At 53.0% G+C, this 15,165-nt stretch overlaps 1 protein-coding gene across 1 annotated transcript in view; it reads right to left on the reverse strand.

Moving 5' to 3' along the window:
• Positions 1-15,165, reverse strand: part of MAD1L1 (mitotic arrest deficient 1 like 1) — a 311,511-nt gene that overhangs the window by 235,019 nt on the left and 61,327 nt on the right. Inside the window, exon 9 of the mRNA XM_065892363.1 lies at positions 7,246-7,332. Within this exon, the coding sequence (XP_065748435.1) occupies positions 7,246-7,332 (87 nt within the window). The remainder of the gene's footprint in view (positions 1-7,245; positions 7,333-15,165) is intronic.

The raw sequence follows: 15,165 nt of genomic DNA on the forward strand, positions 1-15,165 counted from the left end.
GCCCAGGAGGGAGGGCCGGGCTACGCGCGGACGCCTGAGCGAGGAGCGCCGCAGGCGAGGGCGCCAGTGGGCCTGAGCCAGCTCTCACCCAGCTGCCCCACTATCCCTCGGTCCAGGGGGAGGAGGACTTCGGCGCTGCTCTATGGCGCTCCCGCCTGCCTGGCCGGCGGTAGGCCGTGGGCGGAGTCGCATCCACACGCGCGCCCCTAGTCTAGATGGCTAAGCCAACCGCAGCCTCCACAGCCAACCAGCCTCTCCAGCCTTCAGGTGCTTGTCGACCAGGCCTCTTAGTGCCATCACCACGCGTCCAAAACTGAATTCCCGGTTCCCTCTGCCTTCACCTGCTCTTCTGCTAAGTTCTCCAGCAACATAAGAGGCAAATCCACCATTCACACGCTCTCACCAAAGACCTCACTCTTGTCTTTTTGTCTTACCTGCCACGTGTGATCCACAGCAAACCCCGCATCCCCATCTTTCAGGTGTGCCCACACCTTCAACCCCTTCCCACCCCCAAAGACACACCTTCTCACTCCTAATGAGCCCGCCGGAAAGCTCACCACTGCCCTGCCCTGCGCTACGCCGGAAGTCACACTTTCCCAGGCACCTCAAACAAGAGGACAGTGACAGCCATGGCCATAACCCCCAGCCAACACTGGCTCACTGCACCAGGCACACTCCCAGCGCTTTACCGAGGTTCTGTGGCGACTCACACGGCAATCCTACGACCTATCGCCATCACCTTCACAGGTGAGGCAGAGAAGATGGGGACACGGCGACACAGAGCTACTCCGTGGTGGGGCAAGACTGGACCGCAGGAAGCCTGCGTTTAGACCGGCGAGAGCTTGCAGACCCTCCCCGGCCCGGGTCAGACACAGCACGAAATCCAGACAGATGCACAGGGAGCAGGTTCTCCCGCCCACGCGCTGGTCATCAGGAATCTTCTGCTCCCGTCGCTGGCCTGGCTGGCCTCTGGACAGCCTGAGTCTACCATAACTCACACACACACAGGTGACAAAGGTAACAAGGCCTAATCGTATTCCGAGGTTCGAAACGACAGACTAAATGGTTTGCACAAAGTGAGAAAAGAGCCACATTAAGAATCATGACTGTCATGCTGATCTGAAGCATCCCTGGGAGGCGCAGAGAAACCCATCAACCTGGCAGATGCCAGGAAAACACAGTAGCCAAGGGCTCCACCTCCCGAGGCAGATGGTACTCCATCCGTTCATTCTCAAGCCCCCTTCACTAAACAACAATCATCTCCTCCCAACGCTGCCCAGAGCCCCCAGCATGAGGAGGGCAGCGCCATGTGGAGGGGGCCGGCCGGCTCCCCGGTCAGTGGCCCAGGCCAAGGCACCAGGAGGCTCCCAGGGGCGTCCAGGACCGGCCAGAGTTCTAAGGCAAGACCAGGGCTCCAGGCGCTGCAGGGCTCCTCACACACTGACAGCTTGAGGCCAAGGGCTCTTCTGAGACATGCAGAGCCCAGAGGAGGAAAGACCTGAGCTTCGAAACAAACTGCAGGGCTTCCCTGGTGGCGCAGTAGTTAAGAATCTGCCTGCCAGTGCAGGGGACATGGGTTCAAGCCCTGGTCCAGGAAGATCCCACATGCCGCGGAGCAACTAAGCCCGAGCGCCCCAACTGCTGAGCCTGCGCTCTAGAGCCCGTGAGCCACAACTACTGAGCCCGTGAGCCACAACTACTGAAGCCTGCAGGCCTAGAGCCCGTGCTCCGCAACAAGAGAAGCCACTGCAATGAGAAGCCCGCGCACCGCAAGGAAGAGTAGCCCCTGCTCACCGCAACTAGAGAAAGCCCGCACGCAGCAACAAAGACCCAACGTAGCCAAAAATAAATAAACAAATTTATCAAACAAACAAACAAAAAGCTTCAGTCATTAGAGCAGCCCAGAGCTGGTGTGCTTCGGGGGTGATCAGGCAGCCTTTGAAGCTGAGTGTACAGAGGGATCATCAGCTGCGAAGAGCCGGGCTCGGCAGGAGCGCACGGAGCGCGGCAGGCAGAACCACGACGTCTGCACGGCTTCTCCTCGCTCGCTTCTACAGCAGGTTCTAAATCCGCATCAAGGATGCGGCCTGAGGCTCACACCTGCCGGCCCATGACGCACGTCTCCAATGGAGCAGAGACACGCATGACCAAGGGTTCTCTGCAGCCACACGCAGTACCTCTCAGGGACCGCTCAGGGACCGGGGCTCCAGCCCCAAATAAACCGTGTGGAGCTCCTAGGACGCACAGACCAGGATTCAAACCCTGTTTCTGTGGCTTCCTAGCTGTTCAACACAGGGCTCGACTGCTGCAACAGAGGACAGCAGCACCATCGCGCAGCATTCAGGTGAGATGGAACCGGGTACTGACAACGGCTCAGCCAGCTTCACCACTCTCAGCATCTCCACCACGCGGTGTGCACAGGTGAGAACCGGGTACCGACAGAGGCTCAGCCAGCTTCACCACTCTCAGCATCTCCACCACGCGGTGTGCACAGGTGAGAACCGGGTACCGACAGAGGCTCAGCCAGCTTCACCACTCTCAGCATCTCCACCACGCGGTGTGCACAGGTGAGAACCGGGTACCGACAGAGGCTCAGCCAGCTTCACCACTCTCAGCATCTCCACCACGCGGTGTGCACAGGTGAGAACCGGGTACCGACAACGGCTCAGCCAGCTTCACCACTCTCAGCATCTCCACCACGCGGTGTGCACAGGTGAGAACCGGGTACCGACAACGGCTCAGCCAGCTTCACCACTCTTACCATCTCCACCACGCGGTGTGCACAGGTGAGAACCGGGTACCGACAACGGCTCAGCCAGCTTCACCACTCTCAGCATCTCCACCACGCGGTGTGCACAGGTGAGAACCGGGTACCGACAACGGCTCAGCCAGCTTCACCACTCTCAGCATCTCCACCACGCGGTGTGCACAGGTGAGAACCAGGTACCAACAACGGCTCAGCCAGCTTCACCACTCTCAGCATCTCCACCACGCGGTGTGCACAGGTGAGAACCGGGTACCGACAACGGCTCAGCCAGCTTCACCACTCTCAGCATCTCCACCACGCGGTGTGCACAGGTGAGAACCGGGTACCGACAACGGCTCAGCCAGCTTCACCCCTCTCACCATCTCCAGCACGCGGTGTGCACAGGTGAGAACTGGGCCCCAGGAGCCCCCGCTCCACTCCATCCCCCACTCTCCACCAAGGCAGAGAAATGCAGGCATCACAGCCCCACGTGTCCCCCACAAGCTTCCCTGCTCCCCTGTCCTTCGAGGTCGTCCACAAGGTTCTGAGCCACAAAGAGACACAGCCTCCCGTCCACCCCGGCCCGCAGCGCCCCTGGCTCTGCAAACGCCAGGGCTATGGAGTGAGGTGCTGGGTCCCGAAGACGCCAGGATGCTCTTGGGACCCGCTAGGGCACAGGCGGCCGCATAGTAGTGTCAGGGGAGCTCTGCATGGAGAACACTGACAGGGACACACCTAGAGCCGCTCACAAACCCTGAATACTCGCGTGTCCTCAGCACACCTCCAAGGAAACAGGATCAGCGTTCAAGCGCCAAAACCAGTGCTGCGGCGGCCACAAAAGAAAGGCAAGGTGCCCTGGGCTGTAACTAAACTCCTGTCCAAAGGCACTGACACACCCATTCATCTCAGTGACCAGTGGCGCCCTGGAGCTGTCCGAGGTCGGCCATGAAACGGAAAGCACAGAGAGGCTGGCCTGGCGGTCCAGGACAGCCCGCTAACAGAGAGGCACACAACTATTAACTCTCCCTGAAGGACACGCTTTACAAGGTGCCAACCAGAACCCCGCGAGACCTCTGGCCCCACCACCACCTGCACGCCACCTGGGGTCTCCTGAGCGCTGCTGAACGCCAGGCACCTCCTGCCATCTCGCCCCCCACCCCAAACAGCCCTCCGAACCCTCCGACCGGACCCCCGCCTGCCTGCGTGCTGGCCAGACCCCAGGCTTTCACCCTCTTGCCAAGGTGCCTCTTCCCGCCTAACCTGAATTTCTGCCCAACTGCCTTTAAAGACGTGAGGAAGTGAAATCAGCTGTTCCCGCCTCACGAGGTTTCCTGGCCTCCGCACGGACCGCCCCCATCACAGCCCCGTCGGCCTGCTGCTGTGAGAGCAGCAGCTGCCCAGACCCCTGCGAGCACGAATGGTGCGGCGCACATGTCCTCTCCCCGTTCTGCTCGGCGAGGGCCTCAAGGGCACTGGAGCCCAGCTCCCTGCCACCTCCTCACAGGGCCTGCACGGGACTCTACCATGAACAGATGGGGCAGGAACCCGACGGCCCCTTATCGGCTGAGGCCTTAAGAACATTCCCGGGCTTCTCTGATCCGCTCCACCACCGGGAGGAGGGAGATCTCCCGCGGGACCTCCCTGAGATGAAGGGGAAGACGCACGTACGCACTGGGCACGACGCCAGCACACGGAAGCGCCCCTTGGGTGGCCGCGCGGTCAGGACCGGTCTGCTGAATGAGGGTGGGACCGAGAGCACCTCCACCCGGCGGGCAGGCAGCCGTGCCTAGGTCCTGTGCCCCGCGCTGTCACACCTCACCTCACCTCCCGGGGCCCATCCTGCAGAAGAGGTGAGGCACACAGCTCTTTCTCGGGATGCCCGAGACTCAGTTGCTCCTGGGTGACTGCATCGGCTCTCAGAGGGAGCCCAAGGGTCCTGAGAGGTGGACAAGTTGGCAGGAGTCACGCAGACCTACCAGCCACCACAAAGGACTGCTCCCGGAGGCGGAGAGTCCATTCCTGAACCAATCCCAAAGAAGAGACGGGACGGCTGAATCTATATGTGTGACCACAGTCGAAAGCACTGCCGGAGCTGCGGATGAGAGCTACATTCACGAAGCTGGATTTCCTGCTGCTGCTCAAAGCAGGTCATTTTAGAAAGTACCTCTCAGTTTGGCGGGAGAAAAATGCAGACAAGTTTCCATTCCTCTAATAGTTCATTCTTTTTCAAATTCAAAGTAAAATAAAGAGGATCGCCTGGAAAAATGTCAAACACTTTAATTTCAAATCACTTTTAATGCCTGTTTCATCTGACAGTAGCTTTGAAAGCAAAAGGCAGTCTTTATCATTTGAGGATTTTTTTTTAACTTTTTAAAAAATTAACTTTTTTTTTTTTTGGCTGTATTGGGTCTTCGTTGCTGCATGCAGGATTTCTCTAGTTGCGGCAAGCGGGGGCTACTCTTCGTTGCGGTGTGCAGGTTTCTCGTTGCAGTGGCTTCTCTTGCTGAGGAGCACAGGCTCTAGGCGAGTGGGCTTCAGTAGTTGTGGCATGCGGGCTCAGTAGTTGTGGCACGCGGGCTCAGTAGTTGTGGCACGCGGGCTCAGTAGTTGTGGCTCATGGGCTCTAGAGCACAGGCTCAGCAGCTGCGGCACACGGGCTCAGTTGTTCCACGGCATGTGGGATCTTCCTGGACCAGGGCTCGAACCCATGTCCCCTGAATTGGCAGGCGGACTCTCAACCACTGCGCCACCAGGGAAGTCCTCATTTGAGGTTTTTAAGCTAAATTGATGTGATTATGTCCAACATAACCAGATGCTTCTAAAAGCCAATTTTCAAAGAGACATCAGCCCCCCAAATAAGAAAGCCTTCCTTCGGTTATTAATTATTGAAACGCCAACTGCACGGGGGTGAGGCCGCGGAGGATGTTCGCAGAGAGCAGGCTGACTTCCACCCCCAACCAGCTAGCCAGCCAGTGCAGGGCACCCGGGGTCCCTCTGTGGTCACCGTCCTCTCAGCCTGCCCCCAAGCCCTTCACCCACTAGAGGGGCTGACCTCACTCAGCTTTCCACCCTCAAGTGAATCACGTGGGAACTGACTAGTTTAACACCATCCTCCACAGATACCTGGTCTGGGGCAGACTTTCAACCCCATCTGGGCCAGTGAGAGTGACTGGGGTGGGGGGAGTCTGCCGCCAGTGGGGGTCCTCAGACAGGTTTCCTTGTTCCAAAAAGGAGACCCAAGAAGGAGACCTCTCTTTCCGCCTCTTATGCGACACCCAGAACCTGGTCAGCCACCCTGAAAGCACGAGAGAAACCAGCCTGGGCCCCAGGGGACAGAGGCGGACAGCCCTGCAACAGTCCAAGCGCGGCTCGGTGAGGAACAAGCATTTGGTTTGGTGCCCTACGCGGCACAGAGCTCCACAAACCCTCCTGAACGAGGTGAGTGCCTTTTGTGAACAAGCCCCTTCAGCCAGAGCCCTGGGCAGGAAGGGCGGGGGAGAAGCCAGAGGAACCAACCAGCAGAAGAGAAGTTGGAGCTTTCAGTTCCACCCCCGCCCCGCCTCCAGGGAGGGGAGCGGCGATAGAGACCAAGTGAATCACCAATGGCCATGATTGCCCATTAAGTTTCCTACTTAATCAAGCAGGAAACTCCATAGACACTGCTGAACAATGCGGCTTCCGAGTCACTGGACACAAGGAGGAGCTGGGAGGGCAGCACACCTGGAGAGGACACAGCAGCTCTGCCCCCACCCCACACACACGCCTCATGCATCTCTTCCCAGCCGGCTGATCCCAGCTGCACCCTTTGTAATAAACCAGTAATCCTAAATAAAGTGCTTCCCTGAGTTCTGTCGATCATTCTAGCAAACCGGCAGAGAGGGGCTGGGGGGACCCTGAATTTGCAGTCAGATGGAGTGCGGGTAGCCTGGGAACCCCGAGGCAGGCGCGCCTTGTGGGACCAAGCCCTCACCTGTGGGGTGTGGCTGACCTGGGAGTGAGTGGCGGAGCTGAACTGACTCCTGGGGCACCCAGCAGGTGTCAGAGGCAGAACTGGTATGGAACCAGTTCCTCAGGCCCTGGAGGGAGTCAGAGCTGCCTGCCCGGGCGTGGACACGAATGGCCTGGCTGTGCTGCTACGTGGGACCCTTCCCGAGGACACAAGTCCACACACGTACAAACACTCAGACACTTCAACCCAGGTTCCAGGTCTCCACACGTTCATGGGGCCACTCAGAGCCCACGCCTCCACAAAGACGCAAATGCTCCTGGTGGGGCGCACGTCTTCCTCCCAGACCCCATGCCCTGGAAGCCAGCCCAGGGCTCCAGGGCTGATCTGCCACAGCGTCCAGATGACAGTACACCCGCTGCCCCAGCTCCGGCTCGCTCAGGCCGAGGCAGGGATGGTGAAGCACAGCCACTCCTCAGCCAGGGCACACTCACCGGCACCCTGCTTTCCGAAGCGGACATGTCGCCACAAAACCATGGGCCGCCAGGCCTACCTGCTGGTGATGGAGCTGTTCCTGTCCTTGAGGGTGAGCTCGCGCTGCTGCAGCTCCACGATGAACCTGGACAGGTCCTCTGGGGTCCTGGGGGGATCAAGAACACATGTCAGTGCTGGTTGTGCCCTGAAGGGGGACTGGCTGACACGAGAAGGCAGCCCAAAGCCACGCCACCCACTGGCGGTTCACAGGCCTGGGGCGAATTAGGGCCTGTGCACCGCCCCCGGAGCAGCGGGCTGTGGAGCTGTGCTCTCACCGCCAGCTGGGCTCACACCACAGCCAGCCGCTAGCCACGTAACACTGGGGACACTACTTTTATAAGCCCTGATTTTACTTCACCTGTAAAAATAGGGTCGATACATAACAATGTCACCATGCAGAGGATTTGAAGCGAGGTTTAAAAGCACCTACCAGGCAGCAAGCAGAGGAGGTGCCCAGTGCATTCCAGTTGCCTTTCCTCCCTTCCGCTTCAAAATCCAGGTATGAGAACAGCAGCAACGTAACAACCACACAGATACACACATGCCCAGTGCCTCGTAATTTTCAGAAGCATTCCAGCTTAACGATCTCAGTTAATGCTCAGAGCAGCCCTGCTGTCTACTGTTTCCATTTTGCAAATGGGGAAACTGAGACTCAAAGACACTGAGGGCTGGTTCATAGGCCACCCACACTCAGCAGCACTAAGCCTCAGTCTGAACCCCCTCCTCTAGCTCAGCACCACGGCTCAGGAGAACACACACCAAGAATGGCTTTGACATACAGGTGGCCAACAGGGACACGAAAACATGCTCAACGTCGCCAATTACTAGAGAAATACAAATCAACGCTACAATGAGGTACCAGGTCACCAGGTCAGAATGGCCATCATCAAAACGTCGACAAATAGGACATGCTGGAGAGGGTGCGGAGGAAAGGGAACCCCCCCACACACTGCTGGTGGGAGTATAAATTGGTACAGCCACTATGGAGAACAGTATGGAGGTTCCTCAAAAAAGTAAAAATGGAACAACCATATGATCCTGCAATCCCACCCCTGGGAGAGGGACAGGAGAAAACTCTAATTCAAAAAGATACGTGCATCTCAATGGTCACTGAAGCACTATTTACAAGAGCCAAAACATGGAAGCAACCTAAGTGTCCATCAGCAGATGTGGATAAAGAAGATGTGCGCACGCACACACACACACACACACACACACACACACACACACACACTGGAATACTACTCAGCCATAAAAAAAGAATGAAATAATGCCATTTGCAGCAACATGGATAGACCTAGAGACTGTCATACTGAGTGAAGTTAAGCCACACAGGGAAAGACATATATCATGTGATATCACTTACATGTGGAATCTAAAAAACGGATACAAATGAACTTATTTACAAAACACAAATAGACCCATAGACATAGAAAACAAACTCATGGTTACCAAAGTGGGGAGGGGGGGATAAATTTGAAATTTGAGATCAACATATACACACTACTGTGTATGAAATAGATAAACAACAAGGACCTACTGTACAGCACAGGCAACTATAGTCAATATCTTGCAATAGCCTATACTGGAAAAGAATCTGAAAAAGAATAGATGTATTTAACTGAATCACTGCTGTACACCTGGAACTAACAACATTGTAAATTAACTATACTTCAATTTTTTTAAATGGCTGATTTTATTTGTAAAATGTCTTTGAGAGACAGAATGGAACTCCCAGCGGAGTGCAAACAGTCCCGACACCTGCATGGGGCACGCAGACTAGACGGCTCGCTGGTGTGCAGCGGCCGAGAGGAGGTGAGCGCAAGGGCCGGAGCCAGAGCCCAGGGCTACGCAGGGGCCACGGCTCGGTACCCACAGGCCCTCCTCCCGGCCCCCAGAGCCAGCGCACTGCCCAGTTTCCAAGAGCACTCTCTGGCCTCCTCACCCCTCCTGCTGAAGTCGGCACCTGCAGTCACGTCGTACCCAAGGACCACTCACAGAAACCTGCTGAAACCGAGCCTCGAGTCCAGGGCCCACAGACTCTGCACCGCAGGGCCCCTGGGGCCTCCTCACCTCCCACCGGACTTTCCTCTGCCGCCTGAACACGGCAGTCCGCCTGCTCCCCGAAACTCTGCGATCGTTAACCCTGGGCCTGCAAAGCTCTTCCCTCAGTCTCCCCGAGCCTAGCTCGGTCTCAAAAGAGAGGTCTCAGGAAAGATGTCACTTCCTCCAAGAAGCCCCCAACCCTCTCCCCACCCCATCACGACCCTCGCTGCACAGCACCACCACCCCTGCTATCAGTCTGGGGTCTCTCGGTGTCTGCCATCGCTAGAACGTTAGCCCAAAGACGTCCGCTTGTCGGTGGTACGTCCTGACAGCCCGGCGCAGCCCCTGCAGAGAGGGGGCCCATGGCCCCACTCGTCACACACAGGGGTTCTGGCATCAACATTCCTCCCAAGGTAATTCCACGATCTCTCCCTTTCAGACCACCTCATGGAGGCCCTTCCCTGGCCACCAGAAGAAAAACCCTTTCTTAGACATTTTGCGAGGACGTGGCCTCAACGTGTGAGAACCGCTAGGCACAGTGCCGAGATTTCTACCCTAACTCTGCCCTGAACACAAGCCAACTTTGTGATTAGAAAATACTTACATTGAAAAGATGTTTACCAGTAGAAGACCTTGAGAAACTAAAACCTAGGAGGGGGAGAGGTTGAACCAGCCTTGAATGCCAATTCCCCATTCTTTTCAGAGCTTCCTAATGTTTTCCAACCTCAGGGAGTTAAAGATACTAATAGGAAAATAAGTAAGCAAAACAAGTAAACCCTTTTAAGCCAAGAGATATTTTTTCTGAAACACTGTTAAAGAGATTTAAGTTGTTTTCTATTTTTCTATGTTAGTCAATGAAGCAACTTGCATGTCTACTTTTGCAAGGCCCCCAGTCCCCATGGGCCCAGGACCAGCCAACGCCATGTGGGACAGGCAGACGGGTGCCCAGAGGGTGACTGGGGGAGCATGACGACGACCGGCCTCCTCCTCACTCCCCTTCCAGGCTGGGCCAAGTCTGCTCAGACCTGAAAGAGCAGGAAGAGCCCGTGGAGAAGCATCTGTCAGACAGACGGCCACACACTCTGCGGGGCCCCTCACTAGCCGAGGGGCAGCGATACCCTCCAGGCAGAAGCCTTCCTGGAAGCGGGGGAGCAACTGGCAGAGTCCGGAGCACGTGGCAGCAGTTTAGAAACAAGAGTCCTGCCCTGAGGTACAAAGTAGCCCCACAGGCTTCCCTGAGGGCGCAGTGGCTGAGAGTCCGCCCGCCGATGCAGGGGACGCGGGTTCGTGCCCTGGTCCGGGAAGATCCCACGTGCCGCAGAGCAGCTGGGCCCGTGAGCCATGGCCGCTGGTTTTGGTATCAGGGTGATGGTGGCCTCGTAGAATGAGTTTGGCAGTGTTCCTCCCTCTGCTATATTTTGGAAGAGTTTGAGAAGGATGGGTGTTAGCTCTTCTCTGAATGTTTGATAGAATTCGCCTGCGAAGCCATCTGCTCCTGGGCTTTTGTTTGTTGGAAGATTTTTAATCACAGTTTCAGTTTCAGTGCTTGCGATTGGTGTGTTTATATTTTCTATTTCTTTGTGGTTCAGTCTCGGAAGGTTGTGCTTTTCTAAGAATTTGTCCATTTCTTCCAGGTTGTCCGTTTTATTGGCGTAGAGTTGCTTATAGTAATCTCTCGTGATCCTTTGCATTTCTGCCGTGTCAGTTGTTACTTCTCCTTTTTCATTTCTAACTCTATTGAGTCTCCTCCCTCTTTTTCTTGATGAGTCTGGCTAATGGTTTATCAATTTTATCTTCTCAAAGAACCAGCTTGTAGTTTTATTGATCTTTGCTACTGTTTCCTTCGTTTCTTTTTCATTTATTTCTGCTCTGATCTTTATGATTGCTTTCCTTCTGCTAACTTTGGGGTTGTTTTGTTCTTCTTTCTCTAATTGCTTTAGATGTAAGGTTAGGTTGGTTCTTTGAGATTTTTCTTGTTTCCTGAGGTAGGATTGTATAGCTATAAACTTCCCTCTTAGAACTGCTTTTGCTACATCCCATAGGTTTTGGGCCATCGTGTTTTCATTGCCATTTGTTTCCAGGTTTTTTTGATTTCCTCTTCAATTTCTTCAGTGATCTCTTGGTTATTTAGTACTGTATTGTTTAGCCTCCATGTGTTTGTATTTTTTACAGATATTTTCCTGTAATTGATATCTAGTCTCACAGCATTGTGGTCAGAAAAGATACTTGATATGATTTCAATTTTCTTAAATTTACCAAGGCTTGATTTGTGACTCAAGATATGATCTATCCTGGAGAATGCTCCATGAGCACTTGAGAAGAAAGTGTATTCTGTTGTTTTTGGATGGAATGTCCTATAAATATCAATTAAGTCCATCTTGTTTAATGTAACATTTAAAGCTTGTGTTTCCTTATTTATTTACATTTTGGTGCAAGTGGTTCATTGGTGAAAGTGGGGTGTTAAATTCCCCTACTATGACTGTGTTACTGTTGATTTCCCCTTTTACGGCTGTTAGCATTTGCCTTATGTATTGAGGTGCTCCTATGCGGGGTGCATAAATATTTACAACTGTTATATCTTCTTCTTGGATTGATCCCTTGATCATTATGCAGTATCCTTCTTTGTCTCTTGTAATAGTCTTTAAAGTCTATTTTGTCTGATATGAGAATTGCTACTCCAGCTTTCTTTTGATTTCCATTTGCATGGAATATCTTTTTCCATCCCCTCACTTTCAGTCTGTATGTGTCCCTAGGTATGAAGTAGACAGCATATATATGGGTCTTGTTTTTGTATCCATTCAGCTAGTCTATGTCTTTTGGTTGCAGCATTTAATCCATTTACATTTAAGGTAGTTATCGATATGTATGTTCCTATTACCACTTTCTTGACTGTTTTGGGTTTGTCATTGTAGATCTTCTCCTTCTCTTGTGTTTCTTGTCTAGAGAAGTTCCTTTAGCATTTGTTGTAAAGCTGGTTTGGTCGTGCTGAATTCTCTTAGCTTTTGCTTATCTGTAAAGGTTTTATTTTAATTTCTCCGTCAAATCTGAATGAGATCCTTGCTGGGTAGAGTAATCTTGGTTGTAGGTTTTTCCCTTTCATCACTTTAAATATGTCCTGCCAATCCCTTCTGGCTTGCAGAGTTTCTGCTGAAAGATCAGCTGTTAACCTTATGGGGATTCCCTTGTGTGTTATTTGTTGCTTTTCCGTTGCTGCTTTTAATATGTTTTCTTTGTATTTAATTTTTGATAGTTTGATTAGTATGTGTCTTGGCGTGTTTCTCCTTGGATTTATCCTGTATGGGACTCTCTGTGCTTCCTGGACTTGATTGACTATTTCCTTTCCCATATTAGGGAAGTTTTCAACTATAATCTCTTCCAATATTTTCTCAGTCCCTTTCTTTTTCTCTTGTTCTTCTGGGACCCCTATAATTCAAATGTTGGTGCGTTTAATGTTGTCCCAGAGGTCTCTGAGACTGTCCTCAGTTCTTTTCATTCTTTTTTCTTTATTCTGCTCTTCAGTAGTTATTTCCACTATTTTATCTTCCAGGTCACTTATCCGTTCTTCTGCCTCAGTTATTCTGCTATTGATTCCTTCTAGGGAATTTTTAATTTCATTTATTGTGTGTTTGCTCTTTAGTTCTTCTAGGTCCTTGTTAAACATTTCTTGTATTTTCTCCATTCTATTTCAAGATTTTGGATCATCTTTACTATCATTACTCTGAATTCTTTTTCAGGTAGACTGCCTATTTCCTCTTCATTTGTTTGGTCCAGTGGGATTTTCCCTTGCTCCTTCATCTGCTGTGTATTTCTCTGTCTTCTCATTTTGCGTAACTTACTGTGTTTGGGGTCTCCTTTTCACAGGCTGCAGGTTCGTAGTTCCCGTTGTTTTTGGCATCTTCTCCCAGTGGGTAAGGTTGGTTCAGTGGGTTGTGTAGGCTTCCTGGTGGAGGTGACTAGTGCCTGTGTTCTGGTGGATGAGGCTGGATCCTGTCTTTCTGGTGGGCAGGACCACGTCCGGTGGTGTGTTTTGGGGTGTCTGTGAACTTATGATTTTAGGCTGCCTCTCTGCTAATGGGTGGAGTTGTGTTCCTCTCTCGCTAGTTGTTTGGCATGGGGTGTCCAGCACTGTAGCTTGCTGGTTGTTGAGTGGAGCTGGGTCTTAGCGTTGAGATGAAGATCTCTGGGAGAGCTTTCACTGTTTGGTATTACGTGGGGCCGGGAGGTCTCTGGTCGACCAACGTCCTGAACTCGGCTCTCCCACCTCAGATGCTCAAGCCTGACAACCGGCTGGAGCACCAAGACCCTGTCAGCCACACGCCTCAGAAGAAGAGAGAGGAAAGGAAGGGAGGGAGGGAGGGAGGGAGGGAGGAAGGAAGGAAGGGAGGAAAGAAAGAAAGAAAAAAAAATAATACAATAAAGTTATGTAAGTAAAAAAAAGTATTAAAAATTTAAAATTAAGAAGTAATTAAAAAAAAGAAAGAGAGCAACCAAACCAAAAAACAAATCCACCAATGAAAACAAGCGCTAAAAACTATACTAAAAAAAAAAAAAACGGACAGACAGAACCCTAGGACAAATGGCAAAAGCAAAGCTATACAAAGTCACACAAAGAAGCATACACATAGACACTCACAAACAGAAAAAAAGGAAAAATTATATATACATAAAAAAAGAGAGCAACCAAATCAATAAAGAAATCTACCAATGATAATAAGCTCTAAATACTAAACTAAGATAAACAGAAAACCGGAAACAAATTAGATGCAGAAAGCAAACCCCAAGTCTACAGTTGCTCCCAAAGTCCACCGCCTCACTTTGGGGATGATTCATTGTCTATTCAGGTATTCCAGAGATGCAGGGTACACCAAATTGATTGTGGAGATTTAATCCGCTGCTCCCAAGGCTGCTGGAAGAAACTTCCCTTTCTCTTCTTTGTTCACACAGCTTCTGGGGTTCAGCTTTGGATTTGGACTCGCCTCTGCGTGTAGGTTGCCTGAGGGCGTCTGTTTTTCGCTCAGACAGGACGGGGTTAAAGGAGCAGCTGCTTTGGGGGCTCTGGCTCACTCAGGCCAGAGGGAGGGAGGGGTATGGAGTGCGGGGCGAGCCTGCGGCGGTAGAGGCCGGCGTGACACTGCAACAGCCTGAGGTGCGCCGTGCGTTCTCTCAGGGGAGTTGTCCCTGGATCATGGGTCCCTGGCAGTGGTGGGCCGCACAGGCTCCCGGGAGGGGAGGTGTGGATAGTGACCTGTGCTTGCACACAGGCTTCTTGGTGGCGGCAGCAGCAGCCTTAGCATCTCATGCCCGTCTCTGGGGTCCGCGCTGATAGCCACGGCTCGCGCCCGTCTCTGGAGCTCGTTTAGGCAGTGCTCTGAACCCCCTCTCCTCGCGCACCATGAAACAATGGTCTCTTGCCTCTTAGGCAGGTCCAGACTTTTCCCCGAACTCCCTCCCGGCTAGCTGTGGCTCACTAGCCCCCTTCAGGCTGTGTTAACGTAGCCGACCCCAGTCCTCTCCCTGGGATCTGACCTCTGCAGCCCAAGCCTCAGCTCCCAGCCCCCACCCGCCCAGGTGGGTGAGCCGACAAGCCTCTCAGGCCGGTGAGTGCCGGTTGGCACCGATCCTCTGTGCGGGAATCTCTCCGCTTTGCCCTCCGCACCCCTGTAGCTGCGCTCTCCTCCGCGGCTCCGAAGCTTCCCCCCGGCTCACCCCCATCTCCGCCCACGAAGGGGCTTCCTAGTGTGTGGAAACTTTTCCTCCTTCACAGCTCCCTCCCGCTGGTGCAGGTTCTTCTGTCTCTGTTTTTCCTTTTTCTTTTGCCCTACCCAGGTACGTGGGGAGTTTCTTGCCTTTGGGGAGGTCTGAGGTCTTCTGCCAGCGTTCAGTAGGTGTTCTG

This window comes from Phocoena phocoena, chromosome 15 (genome assembly GCF_963924675.1).
Source record: "Phocoena phocoena chromosome 15, mPhoPho1.1, whole genome shotgun sequence".
In the NCBI taxonomy this organism is placed as follows: Eukaryota; Metazoa; Chordata; class Mammalia; order Artiodactyla; family Phocoenidae; genus Phocoena; species Phocoena phocoena.